The sequence below is a fragment of the Myxocyprinus asiaticus genome, chromosome 12 (assembly GCF_019703515.2).
Source record: "Myxocyprinus asiaticus isolate MX2 ecotype Aquarium Trade chromosome 12, UBuf_Myxa_2, whole genome shotgun sequence".
Lineage (NCBI taxonomy): Eukaryota > Metazoa > Chordata > Actinopteri > Cypriniformes > Catostomidae > Myxocyprinus > Myxocyprinus asiaticus.
This window is the reverse complement of record NC_059355.1, coordinates 20635531-20655402: the sequence shown is the minus strand read 5'-3', so window position 1 is coordinate 20655402 and position 19872 is coordinate 20635531. Positions and strand designations below refer to the sequence as shown.

The following is a 19872-nucleotide window of genomic DNA, read 5'->3' as shown; positions in this document are numbered from 1 at the left end:
TTAAAATCCTGAAACTTAATGAATATTTGGTAGTTATGATCAAGACTGATGTTGGTTAAAAAATCAAGTCAGTGAAAATGGAAATTAATATTAATATATAATATCTTTATGGCAGTTTTTTGACACGGACATTTTTGTCCTCTAAGGTCCTGAGTGTGTGTGTGTGTGTGTGTGTGTGTGTGTGTTTTATCTGACACTGCACACTGATCAAAATCAATGTTGTTGCTAATCATTGACATCCCAGACTGTGATAATCAAAAAATAAATAAATAAATAAATGCCCCTTAGCATTTAGTATATGTAAAATAATTACTTTTTTGTGTTTTTTTTTTTTTTTTTTATAAATAACAACAGTGGCATTATATAAACAAACTGGCATTTAAGGGGTTAAAATCCTAAAAAATAAATGAATATTTGGTAGTTATGATCAGGACTGATATTGGTAAAATTAACTAATTGAAAGTGGAAAATAATATTAATATATAATATTATTATGGCAGTTTTTTGACGCAGACATTTTTGGCCTCGAAGGTCCTCAGAGTAACTTTTTTTTTATTGACGCACAAGGGTTAAGGTATTACATTTGTAACAATTGTCAAAAAACATGTGGCTATGTAGTGTCGATACTTCACAGAGTCAAGATGACAGTTTTTGTTTTTTTTTTACAGTGGCTCACTTGAGTGTGTAGATGTCATGAAGCGATGGTTAGTTATGTTGATATCTTTGTCATGACAGCCAACAACAGTACAAGTTGAGCCTGAAATTCATTTTTACTAAAAAAAAAAAAATAAATATGGTTGTTGTTCTCCATCTGAATTGCTCATTTTGGTAGTTGTACATTAAGTCTCGAAACCAGAAATAGAACACCGGTAATTAGAATCTTCATGGCGCCACCCAGTGGTTGCTTTGGAAAACCATGGATACGTGTGCATATAAAGTTGCTACAAAAAAAGACCATTTCAGACCCTTAAGTCACACTTCAAAATGTCAGAACCTTATTGCATTTAAGTGTTCTTTTTACCTGCATGTGTATAAACACGTGAATTTCTCTGTGAGTTTCTGTCATGACCTAGTTATAATGTTAGGTATAGTATGTGTTCAGAGGCAGCATCTGTGGATGCATTGTGCATTTGAAAGTAACAGCACAATCACTCATCCAGCAATGTAATCACATGCTTGTATACCCTTGTGTAATTATTTCAGACTTTAAAGTGAACATCCTGTGTTCAGTGACCTCTAAATGGGAGGCTGAAGTACTGGTCTTGTTCCATTGAAGTGGCGTATGGGATATCCTGAAGGACTCATGACCTCATATGTGGACACACACACACACACACACACACACACACACACACACACAAACCAACACACTGTCAGTAATTGTTAAGCTGCTATTTTATAACAAAAACCTCAGTTTTACCCTTCAGAAAAGCTGGTGTTTGATGGCTTTAGAAAGCTGCAGTTTTAGAACAGAGAGTCAAAGTGGCTACACAAATCTCTCTCAGCACTGCCCTGTCCCTTCTGACCAATAACACAGTAATTATTTTATACAATGGAGGTAGTTGTTTGTGTGTACTGTACGGGCCTATGCAAATGCGATGAGTGAGACCATTAGAGCACTGCTAGACAGCTGTCATAGAGATTTCTGTTGTGTCTCTTTATTTCAAAATGCTCCCTTAAGGGACAGTATTTCTCAAAAGGTCAGGCCTTATTAATTTTGATCTATCAGGTTACTGACTCAAACACAGACCTCCAGAGTTTAATTTTATCTGCCTGCCCACGCCTTTATCTGCAAATGATTTCTACATTTGCAGCAGCTCTCAACTTGGTCCCCAAAAATATTTAAGCCACTGGCCCTGCTAAAAAGTCCAGCCTGACCAGCATGCAATTCCCATGCTGGTCTAAGCTGGTTAATGCTAGTTTAGTTAGTGCTGGTTTGGTGCTGGTCTAGCTTGTGGACAAGCATAGCCATGCTTTTCCTCAGTAAAACTAGCTGATGAAGTTGGTTGACCAGCATGGTCTTTCTGGTAAAGCTGGTAAAGCTATTTAAGAAGACTGGAGGGGACACTAACAAACCAGCATTACATGCTGGGGGACAAGCACACAAAACACAACATAGCTGGTGGAGACCAGCAATTCTATTCTTTTCAGGGGAGAATTTATCCTGACTTTGTCATGCTCTGTGCTGGTGAAATATTTAATCTTTATCAACTGAATGTTATTCAAGTGGAAGGGAAATTATTATTATTATTATTATTATTATTATTATTTACCTCTCCTTGTTTTTGTATTTTGGTTATAGTTATTCAACTCCTACATTGAGAATCATATAGCAACTTCTCCCCATGCCTACTCCTTAAGGATTGCCCCAGTTTCCTTTATAATATCCACTGAGGGTAAAAAAAAAGAAAAGAAAAAAAAAAAAAGATTACAAACGTAAAACATTTTGTCAATGAATATGCTTTTATTGTTTAAGTATTTTGTTGCCATAATTCTTACTAAAGGCCCTTACTTAAAGAATGAAACTAATGAGAGCTAAAGCTTCTTCAGTTCTAAGAAAGGAGTGTATAGGTCCATTTTAATTTATGTTCTGCCCAGAAACTGCTGTAAGCCTCTACATAGAGTTGGAAAGCCATTAAAAATTAAGTGTCTGTGAAGGTTGGTTGATTTATCTTAAACATAAGGTTGGCCTTGGTCTAAGTATAGTGACTTACATGCTGCTGAGGTGAGCGACTGAGTGACTTGAGGTAATTTTACATTTACAAATAACATTTTTTCAATTACCTTTTCATCCATCTGGGTGTGTTTGGTTATTGTTTGTTTGTTTGTTTGTTTGTAAGACAAATGATTTGCATATTTACATTTTGTTGTGTTTATCTTTTTGATGTGTTTCTGCTTAAGGTCCAAATTGCAGAGCTTCTGCTGGGTGACTGTTAAAATATCCAGCATTGCTGGTCACCAGAATATGTTAGGTTTTTTGGGAATGCTGGTCCTGAACATGGGATGCTGGTGTGCAAGTATCCCTTTTAGGCTTCTTAATGAGCTTAACCAGCAAGCCTCCCCTTGTCAGAGCCGTAGCCTTATGGGTAGTGCTCGCAACCTGAGTTTGAATCCTGACCTGAGGCTCTTTTCCAGTCCTGATCCCCCTCCCCAGTCATTCCTGTTTCCTTGTCCACTATACTATGCAATAAAGGTACAAAATATAACAAACATTCGAAAAACCATCAAGCCTCAATAAGATAACCATCTTCATCATAAAGACTATGCTGGTTGACCAGCATTTCTTTTTTTGTTGATGAACAACATGGCTATGTTGGTCCACAGATAGACCAGCACCAAAACAGCACTAACATAAACCAGCTTGATCTAAGCTGTTTTCTTTTTTTTCAGCAATGAAGTATGGTGTCTACCCCAGGGAGGCAGGGATAGAGGGAGATAGAAAGAGGGGGAGGCTTTCTTTCTAAACTTATGGACACGCACTCCAGCTTTACTTCTACAAAACAGAGGCCCCAAATTTGGGATTTGTTTTGAGGAGTGACTTGTTTGATGCAGGAGGCACAAGGAAGACCCTCTTGACTGGTATAAACAACTACATTATGTCAAATTTCACTAACACACACCATGAGGGAATTATATATTAGATTTTGAAGGTATAATTTTGCCACTATTATCTACTTTTCCTGCTTTGAAAAGTGCTTTTGAATATAGGTTGTATGTACAGCCTCCCACAAGTTTGATTGATGTCAGCCTTTCCCTTTCTGTCTGTCCATATACTGTATATGTGTTTGTGTGTGTGGCAGAGGTCTGTTTGGTGTATCTGTTGCTTCAGCTGACTCAGTCCTGACTGGTGTTGATTTCTGAGTATCTCAGTGGCATTAAGAGCAGTCACCTCTGAGGACGGTGCATTTTTATTGAGAAGCTTTTTGTCCAGGACAACAACAGGCTCTTGTATTGCTCTGGCATGGATTTTCTTTTTGTTGTTGTTCTTTTTTCTCTGTTTTTTAATTCTATCATTCCAGCTGTGTGGGATGGACAAGCAGAGTGCTCCCATAATCCCTCAAAAGCTTGTTGGCTTTTCTTTAGAAACCAATGTCAAGAGGAGCTCTTGGACTGTGCTTGGCACAAACAAACTGCTGCAGATCCAGCGTTAAATGTTAGTCCATGTAACTTTTAAACACATACTGTTTTAGTACACAGATAGCTCTCTGAGAGGCTAATCTGTGGGGTTTTGCATCTCTGAAGTTTTATTTATTTAGATAAAGACTGTGAGACAATTATTTGTCATGTCATGTAATTTATTTGTAAAGTACTTTTCACAACACACATCGTTTCAAAGCAGCTTTACAGAAAATTATACTGTAACAAAAAAAATAATAAAATAAAATAAAAAGATGCTATTAAAGTCCTCATTGTGCAGTTCAAATGAATAACGAGATTAAAAAGCACACCTTACAAATCCTAGCGCTGCAGCATTGTTTATCAGTTGGGTTGCTAGGAGACATCTCTAATTAGAGTCAAACCCCTACTAAGCTAACAGGAACGTTGCAGTTCCGAATATCGGGGAATGGAATGCATTTATGGTCGGAGATATCAAGTAGGAATATCCCACAACTTGAATGGAACGCAGCATAACCGTGTACCCTGACGAAACAAAATTTATTGCAAGCAACATTTAAATCGCAAATATTATTAGATAGATTTTTCCAGGTATTATAGACCTCCTTTGTAGATTCATATGAAAAATTATGATTTTTGAATGTCTGTTTGGGAGACGTTCATTTCACAAAACAGTCTTGCTTGAGCATTAAGTGTCATTTCAAGTTTCGTGCGTGGACGAGTTCTGGGTACATGTCTTAAAGATAGCAATAAGTTATTAATATTGAGAATAGGCTCTGAGATTACAGGAAACACCTCTTTCAGTAGTTTATGGTGCATTCAAGTCCTACTGGGAAGTCCAGACTTACAAGGTCGGAGGTCGTAAATATGATGTGATAAGCATTAGAGTGATTTTAGTTGGAAAGAACAGACCTGTTTTGCAATTCCATAATTTTTTCTCTCTCATTCTCATACTGGCAAAGACAGGAAGCGTTTTTTACTACCAATGCAAAAAAAATAAATAAATAATATAGATATGACACCATGCATTGGGTGTGTAATTAATGCTTTATCTATCTTTTTTATCATTCTCATGCAGCAACATATAATTATGGGAAATGTAATTTTATTGCACAAACCTGTCACTTCTTAATCCAGCTAAAATTAGTCTTATTTTCTGGTAAGCTTTATTGTTATTCTTCATTAACAGTAAAAAAAAAAAAAAAAAAAATAGCAACTAAGCTGCACAGTAAAAATCCACAAGCAAAACTGAATTACTACTATCCTGAGTTTCCCACTTAATTACGACTTTGTGGTGTCCTTCATGTGTGCTCATCTCGCAAATACGATTATTCCAACATGACTTGAAAGCACCAGTAGTTGGTATAGGGTTTTGATGCTTGTACGAGTTTTGTTAGCTCTTCTTGACCTTTAAAAGGAAAGGAATGAAGTTGCGTGTAGGGAATACTATGAGACACTGGCTTTTGAGGTGTTATTGCAGGCGGTTGCATAATTCCAATTTTCTTTCTGATGGTCTCGATTTTATTTGTAAAGAAATTCATGTAATCATTATTACTGCGTGAGTGTGATCATTGTACGATGGTGCAGGGCTTTTCTCTTTAACCTTCTTTAATCGAAGGGGTGCGACACTGTCTAGAGTGCTGGAGAAGACTGTATCCATGATTTCTGTGACTACATCAAGTTCTTCTGAACTTTTTGGCATGCTTAGTATTTGAGACAGGTCAGGAAGCTTATTAGTGAAGCTACAGCATCTTCCATCAGAAATACCATCAGAAAGAATAGTTCTACCTGAACGATAACGTGATGTCGTCATGTAGAATATGGTGTTATAACAAGCATAATTCATTACTGTTTGGTTGCTGAGTGTGAGAAATTCTTAAGGGATTTTCAAAGCACTGCAAATGTTGCAGGCACTTTGGCAAACCCATATATGTATCTGGGAAAGATTGTGTCTGGAATATCTGGTCCAACATTAGAGAGATTGTGTTTTCAAAAAACAACTAGGTGGTGGGATTTTGAATCCAGTGGCAGAGTGGTTCGGACATGCATGTGATCCCTTAAAGACTGTAATTTATATTTTTGCCATGTTCACAAATCCAGATTTGATTATAAAACAAAATATACAGAAAGGGAGTAAGACCCTCAAATGAGCAGTTCAGACTTTATCTATTGTTAAAGTTTATAACAGACAGCTATTAACTTTGCAATCAAGTGTGTGAGTTGTTGATGTGAGAAACGTATACTGTCTTTCAGTAAATCTTGTGTTTAACCATTTATTCAGATGCCATTAAACTAAAAGGTCAAAATAAATTGTCACACAACACTACGGCCTCTTCTTTAGATTAGCATAAATAGGGCATATTTCAAAGTTTTCCATTAACAAGAAGATGGGCAAACAACATGGTAGTCATTGCACAACAGAGGTCAAAAGATTCATCTTACATTTACACTACCAAAGCAGCTTGAAACTGACTCTTTATAAAACTGTTCCAATCTGATTGAACAAGTGGCATTTCAAGAGTGCTCTGGGATGCACTCTTGAAATGCCGCTTGTTCCAATCAATGTCCTGGATGCTTCACTGTTTGCCTCAATCTGCCTGTCTGTGTTTGGAGAGTACCACACAGGTAGCTAGTCTGTGCGATGCTCTGAGACATGCAGAAGATTATCCTGCTTTGGCTTCGTACGGAACTTATTTCAGTAGTAAAGCAGAAATAGACAAAATAACTGTTCACACAATTTTAACTACATGCTGTAGGGCTTTACTGGTTGTTTAGATCAGTGTTACTATCAGAAATAATTAATAATTATTTCTGTAGTTATTAATCAATATTTAAATTAATTAATTGTATCTAACTCATTAAAACCTCATATGGGACTCCAGTAAATGTAGTGTGCTACGTTTAGGAGCAAGTTTGGTTATTAGCAATAATTAATAATTATCAAAGATAATTATTAATTATTAAAATCAATAGAACATTGATGAGAATCAATGTTAGCTTTTTTTAATCCTTTAAATCAACAGTTATCAAAGATAATCGTTAATTGTTAACATCGATGAAACATTAATTAAAATTAACACTAGCTTATTGATCATTCAAATTCAATCAAAGATAATTATCAATTATCAAAAATCAATAGAATATTAATAAGGATTAACATTGACGGGGCACCACCCTGGAATCAGGGACTAATAACCAAATATTAAAACAGTCTCAATATTAGATTGTTTTCTTAGGAAAATCGACATCTGAAGAATATCGATTTTCGGGAAAAAAAACAATGAATGAAGGTTTGAATCCGAGCACTGACATCCCATCAGCATGACACAGGCGTATGCAAAACAAACCAAAACACTTCTCTTTGTAATATAAACGAAGTTTATTTATGCAGTAATATAAATAAATAATTAATACAATGCAGTCAATGAACTTCCGACTTACAACTACAAACTAAACAGTGATATGATTAGATATGGAAATAAAATAATCCTATAACACATAAGGTGTGTGTGTGACAGTGTGTGTGTGTGTGTCAGTGTGGTTAGTGAGAGAGAGAGAGAGAGAGAGAGATGATTAAGTGACAGCCCGAAAGCTGATTTCGCGATAGCTGGAGATAAAGCAGCCGTGTTCATCACTCAGAGATGCGGTTTTACGAGCGGGGCTCGTAAACCTTGTTATTTGACTCTTTAATGGATGAACTCAGTTGCTGTCTCACCCGCGATGGCGAAAATGCACAACAGTCCAATTTGGTTGGACCACAATACAGCAAAACAAATTCGTGATAATTAATACCCTGAGTATTAATAATTAGCGGACATGGCGGTCCATAAACTGTACAAGCAAAAACCTTGAAACACAAGAATAACACACTATAATATTCTATCTCTGCCCAGACGTAAACCTCTTACTTGAATCGCATGAGGACACAGGTAGAATGTGTTTTCCTCCGTCCTTTTACTTTGACCCGGTTCCTTGAGGCTCGGGTGATGACGGGGGGGCGTTTCCTCGCACTGTCGGCGGGCGGTACGGCTGTTGATTCTCGGCGGGCTGGCGGAGAACTCAGAAATGTCGACTTGATTGAAGATGGAAGAGAAATCTTTAATCTCTTCACTTCTGTAGGCCAACGGATGAAGATGCGAATTGCTCGGCGGTCTCCTTCGGATCTGTTAGAGTGTTCGGTTGAACACAGAGTAATCTCAACTCGTCCAGCGAGATGGAGATTGTATGGCCACAGTTTCAAGTCGGACATTACTTCCTTATGCCACGAGGCTGCACCGGAGAGCAGCAAAAAGCTACGTCCGTATTCGGTGAACTAAGTCGCTGGAAGCAACTTTGGAAGCATTTCAGAATTATTTGAAGTCCTGATGATGTCATGTTTGAGGGACGTTCTGTTGTGTGCCTCATCCAATTGGAGTTGAGTGCTCGATCCTTTAGTGAGCAAGGCTTCATGGATTTGTAGTCTGTTTTGGACTCCCTTTGTTTGATTTTTGCGCAATTTTTATCAGTAAAATTTACGACTAAGAAGGTGGGGGCTTGAGGAATGTTTTTATGACTGTTAGGCCTGCCTTTGTCTTCTATCTGAATACATGAGGCCCAACAATGCTAATTTTACTCTGTCATGTCTTAGAAAGTCAAGTAAAATGCTTAATTCAATAACAGATCCAGGGCAGCTCCTCTGGGCATCCAGAGACCCACAACACTCCAAAAAGACACTGGCACTGCTACCCAAATGAGACCTCTGCATTCAGACAGGCATGCGAAAACAGTACACTTTACCACAACAGACAACTTCACTATCTACAGGATAAGATATGACCTGATATGAGTTGGTCTTTTTTTTTTAATTTGTGAGTCAGATGACTGTTTCAGATTGAGATTTCTTCTGATGCACTGAGGAGTGAATATGACCAAAGAGTGTTGTCTTTCTCAAATTTGTTCATTAGAGGATCAAAGTATTATTGGTACAAATAAAGTGGTTGAGGCCACACAGATAAAACACAGAAAGAGAGAGAGGGTTACAGTAAGTACAGATGTAGAATGAAAGTTTTTTTTTAATTATATATATATATATATATATATATATATATATATATATATATATATTTTTTTTTTTTTTTTTTTTAAGCAACCAATAAAAAATAAAAAAGTGGGTGTTGCTAAAATAACAGGTCAATCAAAATACTTTGTTGGGTTGATTCAGCAATAAAGGAAGAGATCAAGGGTTATGCATGGGAAATCAAACATTTGTTGATGATTGATTTGTTTAACATTGCTGGATCTTCATCATATTTTTGCTACACTTCATTTAGATAAGTATTGTTTGACTGCAGTGAAAATATGTGACTGGATGAGAGGGCTCTTTTATTAATTTAAGAAAAACATAATTACCAGAATCATGACATATGCACTAACATGAAGTTGTTCTGACACATTTACTTACTGTATGTTTTGGCTCTCAAAGTTCTGCATTTTCATTTTTGTAAAAGCAAAATTATGATTCAAGAGAATCAGTTCAGAATGAATCGACTGAGAAAAGCATTACCAACTCTGTAAATAGCTCACAGAGGATACACTGAGTAAATTATGCTTGTGATACTGAGCTCATATTCTCTCAGCTTTTTATTCAGTATTTTGCTTACTTTTACAATCACAATATCTAATAATGTCAATTTTGTTCACACATTTACTTTTTTAGGCGTGATCTTTGGCCAGAGCCCTGAATTTAGCAGTTTCACCCTACTGAAAAACCCTTCTGGGTTTATATGGGCACACTGGTTAACATGTCACTGGGACTGACTCTTACAATCTGCAGAATGTTTGCTGTGGGTTTGGGCAGTGTGTCACACAGTCTGTGTCCCCTCAGCCTTCCTTCACTTTGCTGACACTATAAAAGAAAATTGTTAGGTTGACTACAAATTAATGGCTTGTTTTGTATTTTTTTATTCATTTATAAATCGAACCCTGTATCTTTTTCTGTAAGTTGATGGTTGGGTCTAAACTTGACTATTGACTATTAGAACTCTAGGAAATATCACAAAATGAACGCCACACTGAGATTGTGTAATTTATGCTGTTTCTCCAGCTCTGAAACGCTCATTTGAAGTTGACGACGTGGACTCCTCCCCGCACTCCTCCTCGCCTCTTACACGGCGAGCACCATCCAACTCTCAGCGTTCTGCTGTTTCTCCATCCAGCGGCCGGTATTATGAACTGGGCTCCAATGGCACCAAGACCCCTGACACTACTAGGCCCAAAGTGAGAACCCCAGAACCATGCAGGACAGAGCTGGGCTTTGACGTCACATCCAACAACAATGGCAAAGCCATAGATGGCTCTCCCAGGTACAAACTAAAATATGGTGTATAGTTGCAATTTTCACTTCATTGTCAATTTCTTAGAAAGACTTTATGGGGAAACCAAAATTATCTTGTGCGACATTGCCTTCATTGGCAATTCAGGTTGTGTGGTTTTGCATTGAAAGTTCATTCGTAAGAGTGAGAGCTGAATGACGATTAAACGATATATCACAGCCAGAATAAAATAACACTTGACTCACTACAGCACAGCTCAAGTCATCATCAAACTGGTTTGTGTCTGGAATTAAATTTTTTTTTTTTTAGGATTTACAGTATGAGGGAAAACCAAAAACAATTTAAAGTGCCTCTGGATTCTCCCTCTTTTTCAATCAGGATGTTTCAGGTTGTGGGCAACAGATATGAGTTTTTCAATGGCCGATGCCAAAACAGATATCAAGCGAGCAGGATGGCCACTATAAATGCTGATATACGTAATACAATTCAACAACAGCAAATCGGATGTACACAGAGTTTCTTCAACAAAAAAACAAAACAAAAGTTTAAAACAGAAATTGTTTTCTATTCATTAACAAATGTATTAGTAGATTTTATAACAGTCATAAGGGAAAGTTAATACTCTTGTTAATCGGCCATGTGAACATGATCTTTAATCTTTAAATCTATAATCTTAAAATGGCCAAATATTGGCTGATTTATTGGCCTGACCAATATATTGGTCTATCACTAGATTTAAGTCTGTTCTTAGAATTCAATCCAGATTTGTCCCAGTTTTGTAATAGCTGAAATGTAACTCTAGTGTTATTGTGTCCTAGTCCTGGCACAGCTCGGTTTGGTCTGAAGAGGCCAGATGTCTTGGGCCCCAGTAAGACCCCTGAGATGCAGAAGCACTCTGTCACCTTCAGCAAGACACTTGAAACCATTGCTCCCATCACACGTGCAGCTTCTAACATTGCTCCACACACAAGCGCTAAACTCCCAGAGACCACTTTCAGGAGAAGCGAGCCACCAAGCCCTGGAGATGGATCAGCGAGAAAGCCTGAAATCAGCATCACCAAAGCAACAGACGTCAGAGGTCATGACAGTCATCATCATCCACTAGTTATGACAAGGTGTCCATCATCTAATCATGCCAGCCGGAAATCTCCTGGTGCTGATGGACATCGTAAGTACTAAGCCAATGACATGAATGCTTTCTGAGAGCTATATTTCTCTGAGGAATGATGCTCTAAAAAACCTCACAGTTGGTCCATTTTCTTCTGTTACTGATAGCAATTATTTTTTATATTTCTAAGTAAATTCAATGTTTTTGAAACAGTAGTGGTGCACTTAAGTTATTTTTTAAGCATTCTTTGCTTTAGTGGTCTGTCCTGAGGTGCCCTACTCTTTTGTGGTTGGATCCAAGGGGTCAAGGTTTTGCTGTCCAGTTAGCATCTGCTGGTAGACAGGAGCATAGGAAGTGTCTGAAAAGTGGGGAGAAACATTATAAATCTTATCAGCTTGGTTCATAAATCTCAATTAGGTGATGTTACATAATGATAGTGCATACAATATATCGATATCTACTGTATTATTATATGTTATATTTCACTTTGTGCCATGTCTGTTAGGATGTATGATAAATGTTGTACTGTAGTTTCCCAAAGAAACCTCATTTATTTTTGTTCAATGCTCTGCATTGGGTAAAAGTGACAGTAAACTGACTTTGACTTTGTTTGCCCAGTATTTGATATAAAGCAAAGGGTGCTAAACCCCAGAAGCCGTTAAAATGGTTCCAACGACCCTGTTGGTAGATGTAGTTTGATCTCTGCTGGACACTGAACTTACACTGACAAATGAACCTGAATGGACCATTGAATTTTGGCCCTATACCGTCCCTGAGAAATTAACAAGATGCAAATGAGCCATGAGTGGAAGAAAGCTGTGAGGCAGCCACAGGCTTATTACTCTGTCTGGACTGGAGCCTTTCAGTCCAGCTGTGCTTCAGACAGCCTGCACGTCATAAACATACTGTGGTAACTTAGGATCACAGAGGACCTGAGGCAGAAAAGAACTGTTCCGATTGAGAAGGGAAGTGGTCATGAAAGTCAATGCAGCTGCTATGACTAAACACCCAGGAATATCTCAAAACCTTAATTCTATTTGTTGTTCAAACTATAAAACACAAAGGCTGTTTATGCCAGACTTAATTTGAAGTTTAAAGTAAAAGGTTATAATGAAGGATGTTGTTTATTTAAGGAGCTTTAAATGAAACTGATATGCTGTCAGTTTTGTCTATATTTGGGGTTAGAGTGGAGGAGTGCTTTCTGTTTTATTTGAAATTTATGAGGACTTTTTTGGAAGTTTTTATTTTATTTTAATGTAACTAACCTAAGTCATGTTTTTAGTAGTAGAGGTTACAGCAGGTGTGCAACCTACAATTACAATAGTCCCCTAATAGCAACTTTGAAATCTGTGGTTTAAAGTCACCAATGTAGACGCAGACACTTTGCAACATCCTGTTAATAAGGCTATGATTTAGTTTTCTGGGCTCAAAACTTTTCAATTAAATATAAAGTGTCTTACAACTGCAATGACATAAGTCAGATGATATATTAGTGTAGAAGAATCAGCAATAAGGAAGCAGGAAGCAGGGTGGCAGTCCAGGTAAATCAAGCTTTAATAGTTTCCCAGTCTAACAAACAGTCTTTGGCTTTTCAGATTCACAGCAGTGCATTTACTCTTCAGCTTCACAACAAGGTATCTACTCTAGCTTTAGTCATAAGAGACAACATAAACTCATAAATAATTAAGGTTAACAGCTTTGCAGCATTTAGCTTCACGATCTGGCAGGTCAGTGTGACTGGGACTCTCTTCCTCACTGGTGTTCTCGGCGGCCTTTTCAAGCCCATCTCCATCGTCACTGTAACGAGACACAGGTGTTACGTATCATTAATCACCAGGTGATGGCCCATACAGCTTCCTCTCTCCCCAGTGACAGACACATGAAACTTTTGGTAATTAAATAGAATAGAAGAACGGGGAGTCTTGCAACTGATGTCATGACCCCCACAGAGCCCCCCACCGAACATCGAGTCAGTCTGGGATTACATGAAGAGACAGAAGCAATTGAGAACATCCTATCTGCCAACAACCAAGAAAAACTGTGTCCAGGTGTACCTAGGAGAATTGGTGCTGTTTTGAAGACAAAGATGTTCACACCAAATATTGATTTAGCTTTTTTATGTTTACTGGAATTTGTATGAAGTTAACTGATAAATGAAAACTATTGATGGCATTATTTTTATAATTATAATTAAAATAATTTAATTAATTATAATTTATAATAAATCACACATTTGCACATATACAGTGAAATTCTTTTTTTTCACATATCCCAGCTAAGCTAGGGTCAGAGTGCAGGGTCAGCCATGATGCAGTGCCCCTGGAGCAGATAGGGTCAAGGGCCTTGCTCAAGGGCCCAACAGTGGCATCTTGGCAGTGCTGGGGCTTGAACCCCTGACCATCTAGTCAGTAACCCAGAGCCTTAACTGCTGAGCCACCACTGCCCCTAGTTTTTGCATATCCCAGCCAAGCTGGGGTCAGAGCGCAGGGTCAGCCATGATACGGCACCCCTGGAGCAGATGGGGTCAAGGGCCTTGCTCAAGGGCCCAACGGTGGCATCGTGGTAGTGTTGGGGCTTGAACCCCTGACCATCTAGTCAGTAACCGAGAGCCTTAACCACCAAGCCACCACTGCCCCTAGAAGACATTCTCACTCTGCAACATTTTTCATAAGTGCCTAAAACTTTTGCACAGTTCTGTATATAGTAACATCACAAGAATGCAACAGCTAGCTAGTAACCTACCTGTTTTTAAAGTGCCTTCCAAAGATACACAGTACTTGCATACATTAAATCAGCCCTGTTATTAGCAACAAATAAAGTAATAATGACTAACATGCAGAGGGTCCCTTGATGAAGCCATGTCTCTCACAAAGCACAGGCAAGTTTATGGTTCTTTGTAGTAACAGGGAGCCAATCACAACTGACTTCTGGAAAAAGATAATAAACAATGATATTTGAGGTTACAAACAAAATAGCAAGAGCCTGCCCCACGACTGACAAAACTAAAAGGTGTTTGTGCGAGCAAAGGCAGAAGAATGACCTTGCTCGCGCGGCAGGTTTCCTCGCGCTCGAAAGGTTGTATTGCACGCACAGGGAATTTCGTGCACGCAAGGGTTTAAAACAAGCATGCGGGTTGTTACCGTTTCCTCGCGTGGCTTTAATCTATCACGCGTCAATAATGTGCGTGGATTATTGCCATTGAATTGCCATCATATGTCTCACACACTTTTGTTTTACTTTATTAGGTGGTTGCATTACATAATTTGAATCAGATATGACACTATTATCTGGGGGTGTCGTGTTTTCCCTACAGACTAACTGTAAGAGTAGAAGTCTGTTTGATTAGAGTAAAGAATTTTGTATTTATCAGTATGCCTGTGATAATGCATTCTGTTCTCTCCAGGGATAGCTAATGGATAGTATTTGTAATGATAACAGTAAGGTTTGCTGGTTTGATTCTTGGCAAAAACAACTCTTCAAAGTTTCTGAGACCCTATGTGGCCCTCATGCAAGACATTTAATCTTAGGTGCTCCAAAGGGACTGTGCCTGTGTATTGCAAACTGTAATGCACTTTGGATAGAAAATGTCTGCTAAACGACAAGTAACCTGGTAAATAACCCTGCCTTACAAATTTTCCTGTGAATGTCAAAGGTACAGTCACAGACTTGAGAGATGGAAACAAGGCCTTGTTAAAACAACTACTCACACATTTAGTTTTAATTAAAGTTGGTCAAGCCCCTCCCCCTCATCATTAATACATGCACAACAACACAAAATAATACACACACACACATCCATTACCTGATCTGTTTATAAGTTGATTTGCTTTTTTCATCCCACTGCTCTCTAGCACGCTGTGTGCCTTGTGTCCCTAGCATCTGAAAGGTCTGGTTCCTGTTGGGACATGTTTTATTAAATCCATTATCAACTTAAATTGGTTCTGACCAGCAAAGGCTCAATTGTGAGTGTTTCCACCTTGTGGATCCACTAATTAGTGCAAATAATTCCAAGCGCATGCACATTCTGCGCATTCAGAGTATGCACGGTTAAAGAAACCGGGCCACACACATTCGGTGCTCGAGCACCCTACTGATGATGAAATTGGCATCACGCATCCTGTATGCATACGCCTTGTATTCACATCTGATTAAAGTATACTTTGGCATTTAGGCTGAATGTTAGCCTCAGTCACCATAGGAAAAAAGATGCAATGAAAGTGACTGGGGACTGAGTTTACAATTCTACCAGAAAGACTCGTAGCCATTATGAGTTTAACATGTTTATTAAGATTAAAATGAATGTCTTGGCTTAAGTAAGTAAGTAAGTCCCTGTCCGACGGTCCGATATAGGTAGTTGCTCAACCGTCAGATCCTGCCGATGGAGGAGGCAGGGGGCGAGGAGCCTACCCCCCGAATGCGGACAGGGACCTAGCTGGTGGCGATGGGGCGGTGGAGGTCACGTACATATCATTGCACAGGTAAGGCAGAGAAGATGGCTAATATAGGCTCTGTGGAATGAAAGCTGCAAAGTTATAGGATGATGTAAATGCATGAATGAGTGACGAAATAGCTTACTACTGTGAGTCTTCCTGGTAAAATTATTGCTTTGGCTTCCATTTCTACTTTTGTGTTCGACAGAAGAAAAAAAAATATACAGGTTTGGAACGAATTTGGAATGAGGATTAATAAATAACAGATATTTCATTTATCGGTGAACTATTCTTTTAAAAGTTGACAAAAATGCTTAAAATGAAGCAACATTTTATAAGCATTGAATGTAACAAATTTAATGAAGATTGCTTTAAAACTATTTGAATGCAATCAAATCAGCTTGTTTTGAAAACAATGACGTATTTGTTGTCATGTGACAGTCATGTGATCCATCCAACCCAAAACAATCAAGATGGCGGCCAATATTGTAGTGGCGTTATTGTGCCTGCTATCCACTTTGATAGCATTGTTAAAATAAATGTTACTTTGTGTAACGGGAGCCAGCTGGTATGTGATAACCTCACTCCCCTGGCCTCAAGAGGCACACTAGCGACTGACACTAGGGGCTGTAGGCTTTAGCCTCCTCGTTAGCGTGCCCACCTCCCATGCTGGCTGACACTGGTTCGAATCCTGCCCAGAAGGCTCCTAAACGCCCCTGAGACAGACAACCCAGGGAGCGAGATGTCCGCTATGGAGCTGGTATCCAGACCACTCCATCCCCCGGTGGAGGGCCGGGAGGTAAATCTTTTGTTTCCTTCTCTTTTTTGTTCGCACAATTTTGTACCCAAATTGTCAAAAAAAGAGCGGTTTCCTCACTCCTTGGGTCACTGCCGTTGTCACAGCGACCAGACACTGAGCACTCGCAGCCAGGGCCCCGCGAACGCGGTCCCCCCGCTTTCGCATGCCTGGCTGCGCCATGCCTACAGCCAACCGGTTGTGACGAGTCTCAAGGACGACCCGAGAGGTCTTCCTCCTCAGTCGCTAACCTGCCCTTATGCCGGGTACGCAGAGCAAGGTAAGTGCTTCGAGGTTCCCCTCAGCGCAGCCACCTCGGGACAAAGCAACACTCCTCGACATGGCGTCACCTGCTCCTCCCCGCCGCGAGGCCCCACCTCCAGGTACGTCAGACGTGATTGTCCCTTTAGTGCCCCTCGCCCGGAGCTTGGATGCGTGGCCAACGCTTTCCAACCCATCGCGGTGGCTGGCCAGGACCATCCAACTCGGCTACGCAATTCAGTTCACCAGGCGCCCGCCCCGGTTCAGCGTCGTCTGCTTCACTTCAGTGCAGGTCAAGAACGCCACTTGGAGTTAGACTCGGTCTCAATTATAGCACGCCTTACAAGCAAGCGCGTTCAGTTGGTGCTAAACTGCCATTCAGGCAGAGGAAAGCGGTTCCACTGAAAGACTTTCAGAGGCTCCTGGGACATATGGCTTCCTCGGTGGCGGTCATGCCGCTCGGGTTGATGCATATGAGACCTCTTCAGCACTGGCTTCAGACTCGAGTCCCGAGATGGGCATGGCGCCGCGGCACACATCGCGTAGCTATCACGCTGCTCTGCCGCCACTTATTCAACCCTTGGACAGACCTCATGTTTTTGCAGGCAAGAGTTCCCCTACAGCAGGTGTCCAGATGTGTCGTGGTCACCACAGACGCCTCCAAGTTGGGCTGTGGCCCCATGTGCAATGGGCACGCAGCCACCGGTTCCTGGACAGGACTGTGACTGGGTTGGCACATCAACTGCCTACAGTTGCTGGCTGTACTGCTATTGCCGTTGATCCGGGGCAAGCATGTGTTGGTCCGGTCAGACAACACAGCAACAGTAGCGTACATAAATCGCCAAGGCGGTGTACACTCTCCTCGCGTGTCGCAACTCGCCCGCCATCTACTCCTTTGGAGTCAACGGTGGCTGAGGTCACTGTGGGCCACTCACATCCCGGGCAACCTCAACGCTACAGCGGACGCGCTGTCGTGGCTGGCGACGCTGAGCGGAGAGTGGAGACTCCACCCCCAAGTGGTCCAGCTGATTTGGAATCGATTCAGCAAAGCACAGGTAGACCTGTTCGCTTCCCAGGAATCCTCCCACTGCCCGCTCTGGTATTCCCTGACGGGAGCCCCCCTCAGGACAGACGCACTGGCACACAGCTGGCCCCGAGGGCTGCGGAAATATGCGTTCCCCCCAGTGAGCCTACTTGCACAGACCCTGTGCAAGGTCAGGGAGGACGAGGAATGAGTCACCCTCGTGGCCCCATATTGGCCCACTCAGACTTGGATCTCGGACCTCACGCTCCTCACGACAGCACCTCCCTGGCAGATTCCCCTGAGGAAGGACCTTCTTTCTCAGGGACAAGGCACCCTCTACGAGGCAGCTTTATGCCCTGAAGTGGCGCTTGTTCACGAATTGGTGTTCTTCCCGAGCTGAAGACCCCCAGAGATGTGTGTCGGGTCAGTGCTTTCCTTCCTGCAGGAGAGGCTGGAGGGGCGGCTGTCCCCCTCCACCTTGAAGGTATATGTAGTCGCTATAGTGGCCCACCACGACGCAGTGGACGGTAAGTCCCTAGGGATGCACGACTTGATCATTAGGTTCCTCAGAGGTGCCCAGAGGCTAAATCCTCCCAGGCCACACCTCTTCCCCTCATGATATCTCTCCACAGTCCTCCTGGGCCTTCACGGAGCCCCCTTTGAGCCGCTAGAGTCACTCGAGTTGAAAGCCCTTTCCTTGAAGACGGCCCTCCTGATTGCGCTCACCTCCATCAAGAGGGTTGGAGACCTGTAAATGTTTTCTGTCAGCGACACTTGCCTGGATTTCGGTCTGGCAGATTCTCACGTGATCCTGAGACCCCGGCCGGGCTATGTGCCCAAGGTTCCCACGACCCCCTTCAGGGATCAGGTGGTGAGCCTGCAAGCGCTGCCTTGGGAGGAGGCAGACCCAATCCTGTCATTGCTGTGTCCGGTGCGTGCTTTGCGCACCTACTTGGATCGCACACAGAGATTTAGATGCTCTGAGCAGCTCTTTGTCTGCTTCGGCGGACAGTGGAAAGGGAACACTGTCTCCAAACAGAGGCTTGCCCACTGGATCGTGAATGGCATCGCTCTGGCATACCAGGCCCAGGCCGTGCCCGCCCCTTTGGGAATACGAGCACACTCTACTAGAAGTGTGGCATCCTCGTGGGCACTGGCCCATGGCACCTCTCTAGCAGACATCTGCAGAGCAGCAGGCTGGGCTACAACCAATACCTTTGCAAGATTTTACAGTCTCCGGGTTGAGCCGGTTTCATCAGGTACGAACAGGTAGAGTTTGGTAATACGGAACAACTGGTCGGGGGTATCGCTTGCGTATAGCGCCTTTCCCCTTCCCTGAGGCGAAAGCATGCGCTTTTACCCCCAGTCGTGTTCACGAAGTCATGGACCCTGGATGTCCCTCCTCCCTAGCCCCGTGGATCGCGAATTCGGCGGAGGAGTTCGCAGCCAGACCCACTACGGGTACTAATATGCCCTGTACTGGGATAGGTGCTCCACAGGTGCTGATTACTCAGGTAACCCCCTGTGATGTATTTTCCGCAGTACGGTCTCCCTGTCGGCAGACCCGCATCTCCCTTGGGCAGGGCCCTCTCTGCCCCTGGCCGCCATGTTTGTAGAGCTCCTCCCCTTTGAGGCAGGACCTAACACTGCGCCCCTTCCATGTGCGGATGGTGAGCCCACATGTCGTATTGCCATATGTTGACCTCCCCTTTGGGCAGGATGTGGTCTCCACGGGGTCTTTTCCCCCTGAAAGAATAGGAGTAGAAAAGAACACCTTCCCCGATGCGTATAATAGTGTTAGATGGCCCCAGCAGGATCTAATACTC

The 19872-nt window shown here is 41.5% G+C and overlaps 1 protein-coding gene across 4 annotated transcripts in view; it reads left to right on the top strand.

Annotated features, from left to right (window-relative positions):
- The window catches only part of LOC127449014 (septin-9-like), a 67249-nt gene that overhangs the window by 2767 nt on the left and 44610 nt on the right, over positions 1–19872 (top strand). For 2 of the 4 annotated variants that reach the window (XM_051712078.1, XM_051712081.1), the window contains exons 2-3: positions 10199–10457; positions 11246–11595. In XM_051712078.1, coding sequence (XP_051568038.1) covers positions 10199–10457; positions 11246–11595 — 609 coding nt within the window. Of the gene's footprint in view, positions 1–3390; positions 3580–10198; positions 10458–11245; positions 11596–19872 lie in introns of all 4 variants that reach the window. The other 2 variants (XM_051712079.1, XM_051712082.1) reach the window with 2 other exon arrangements.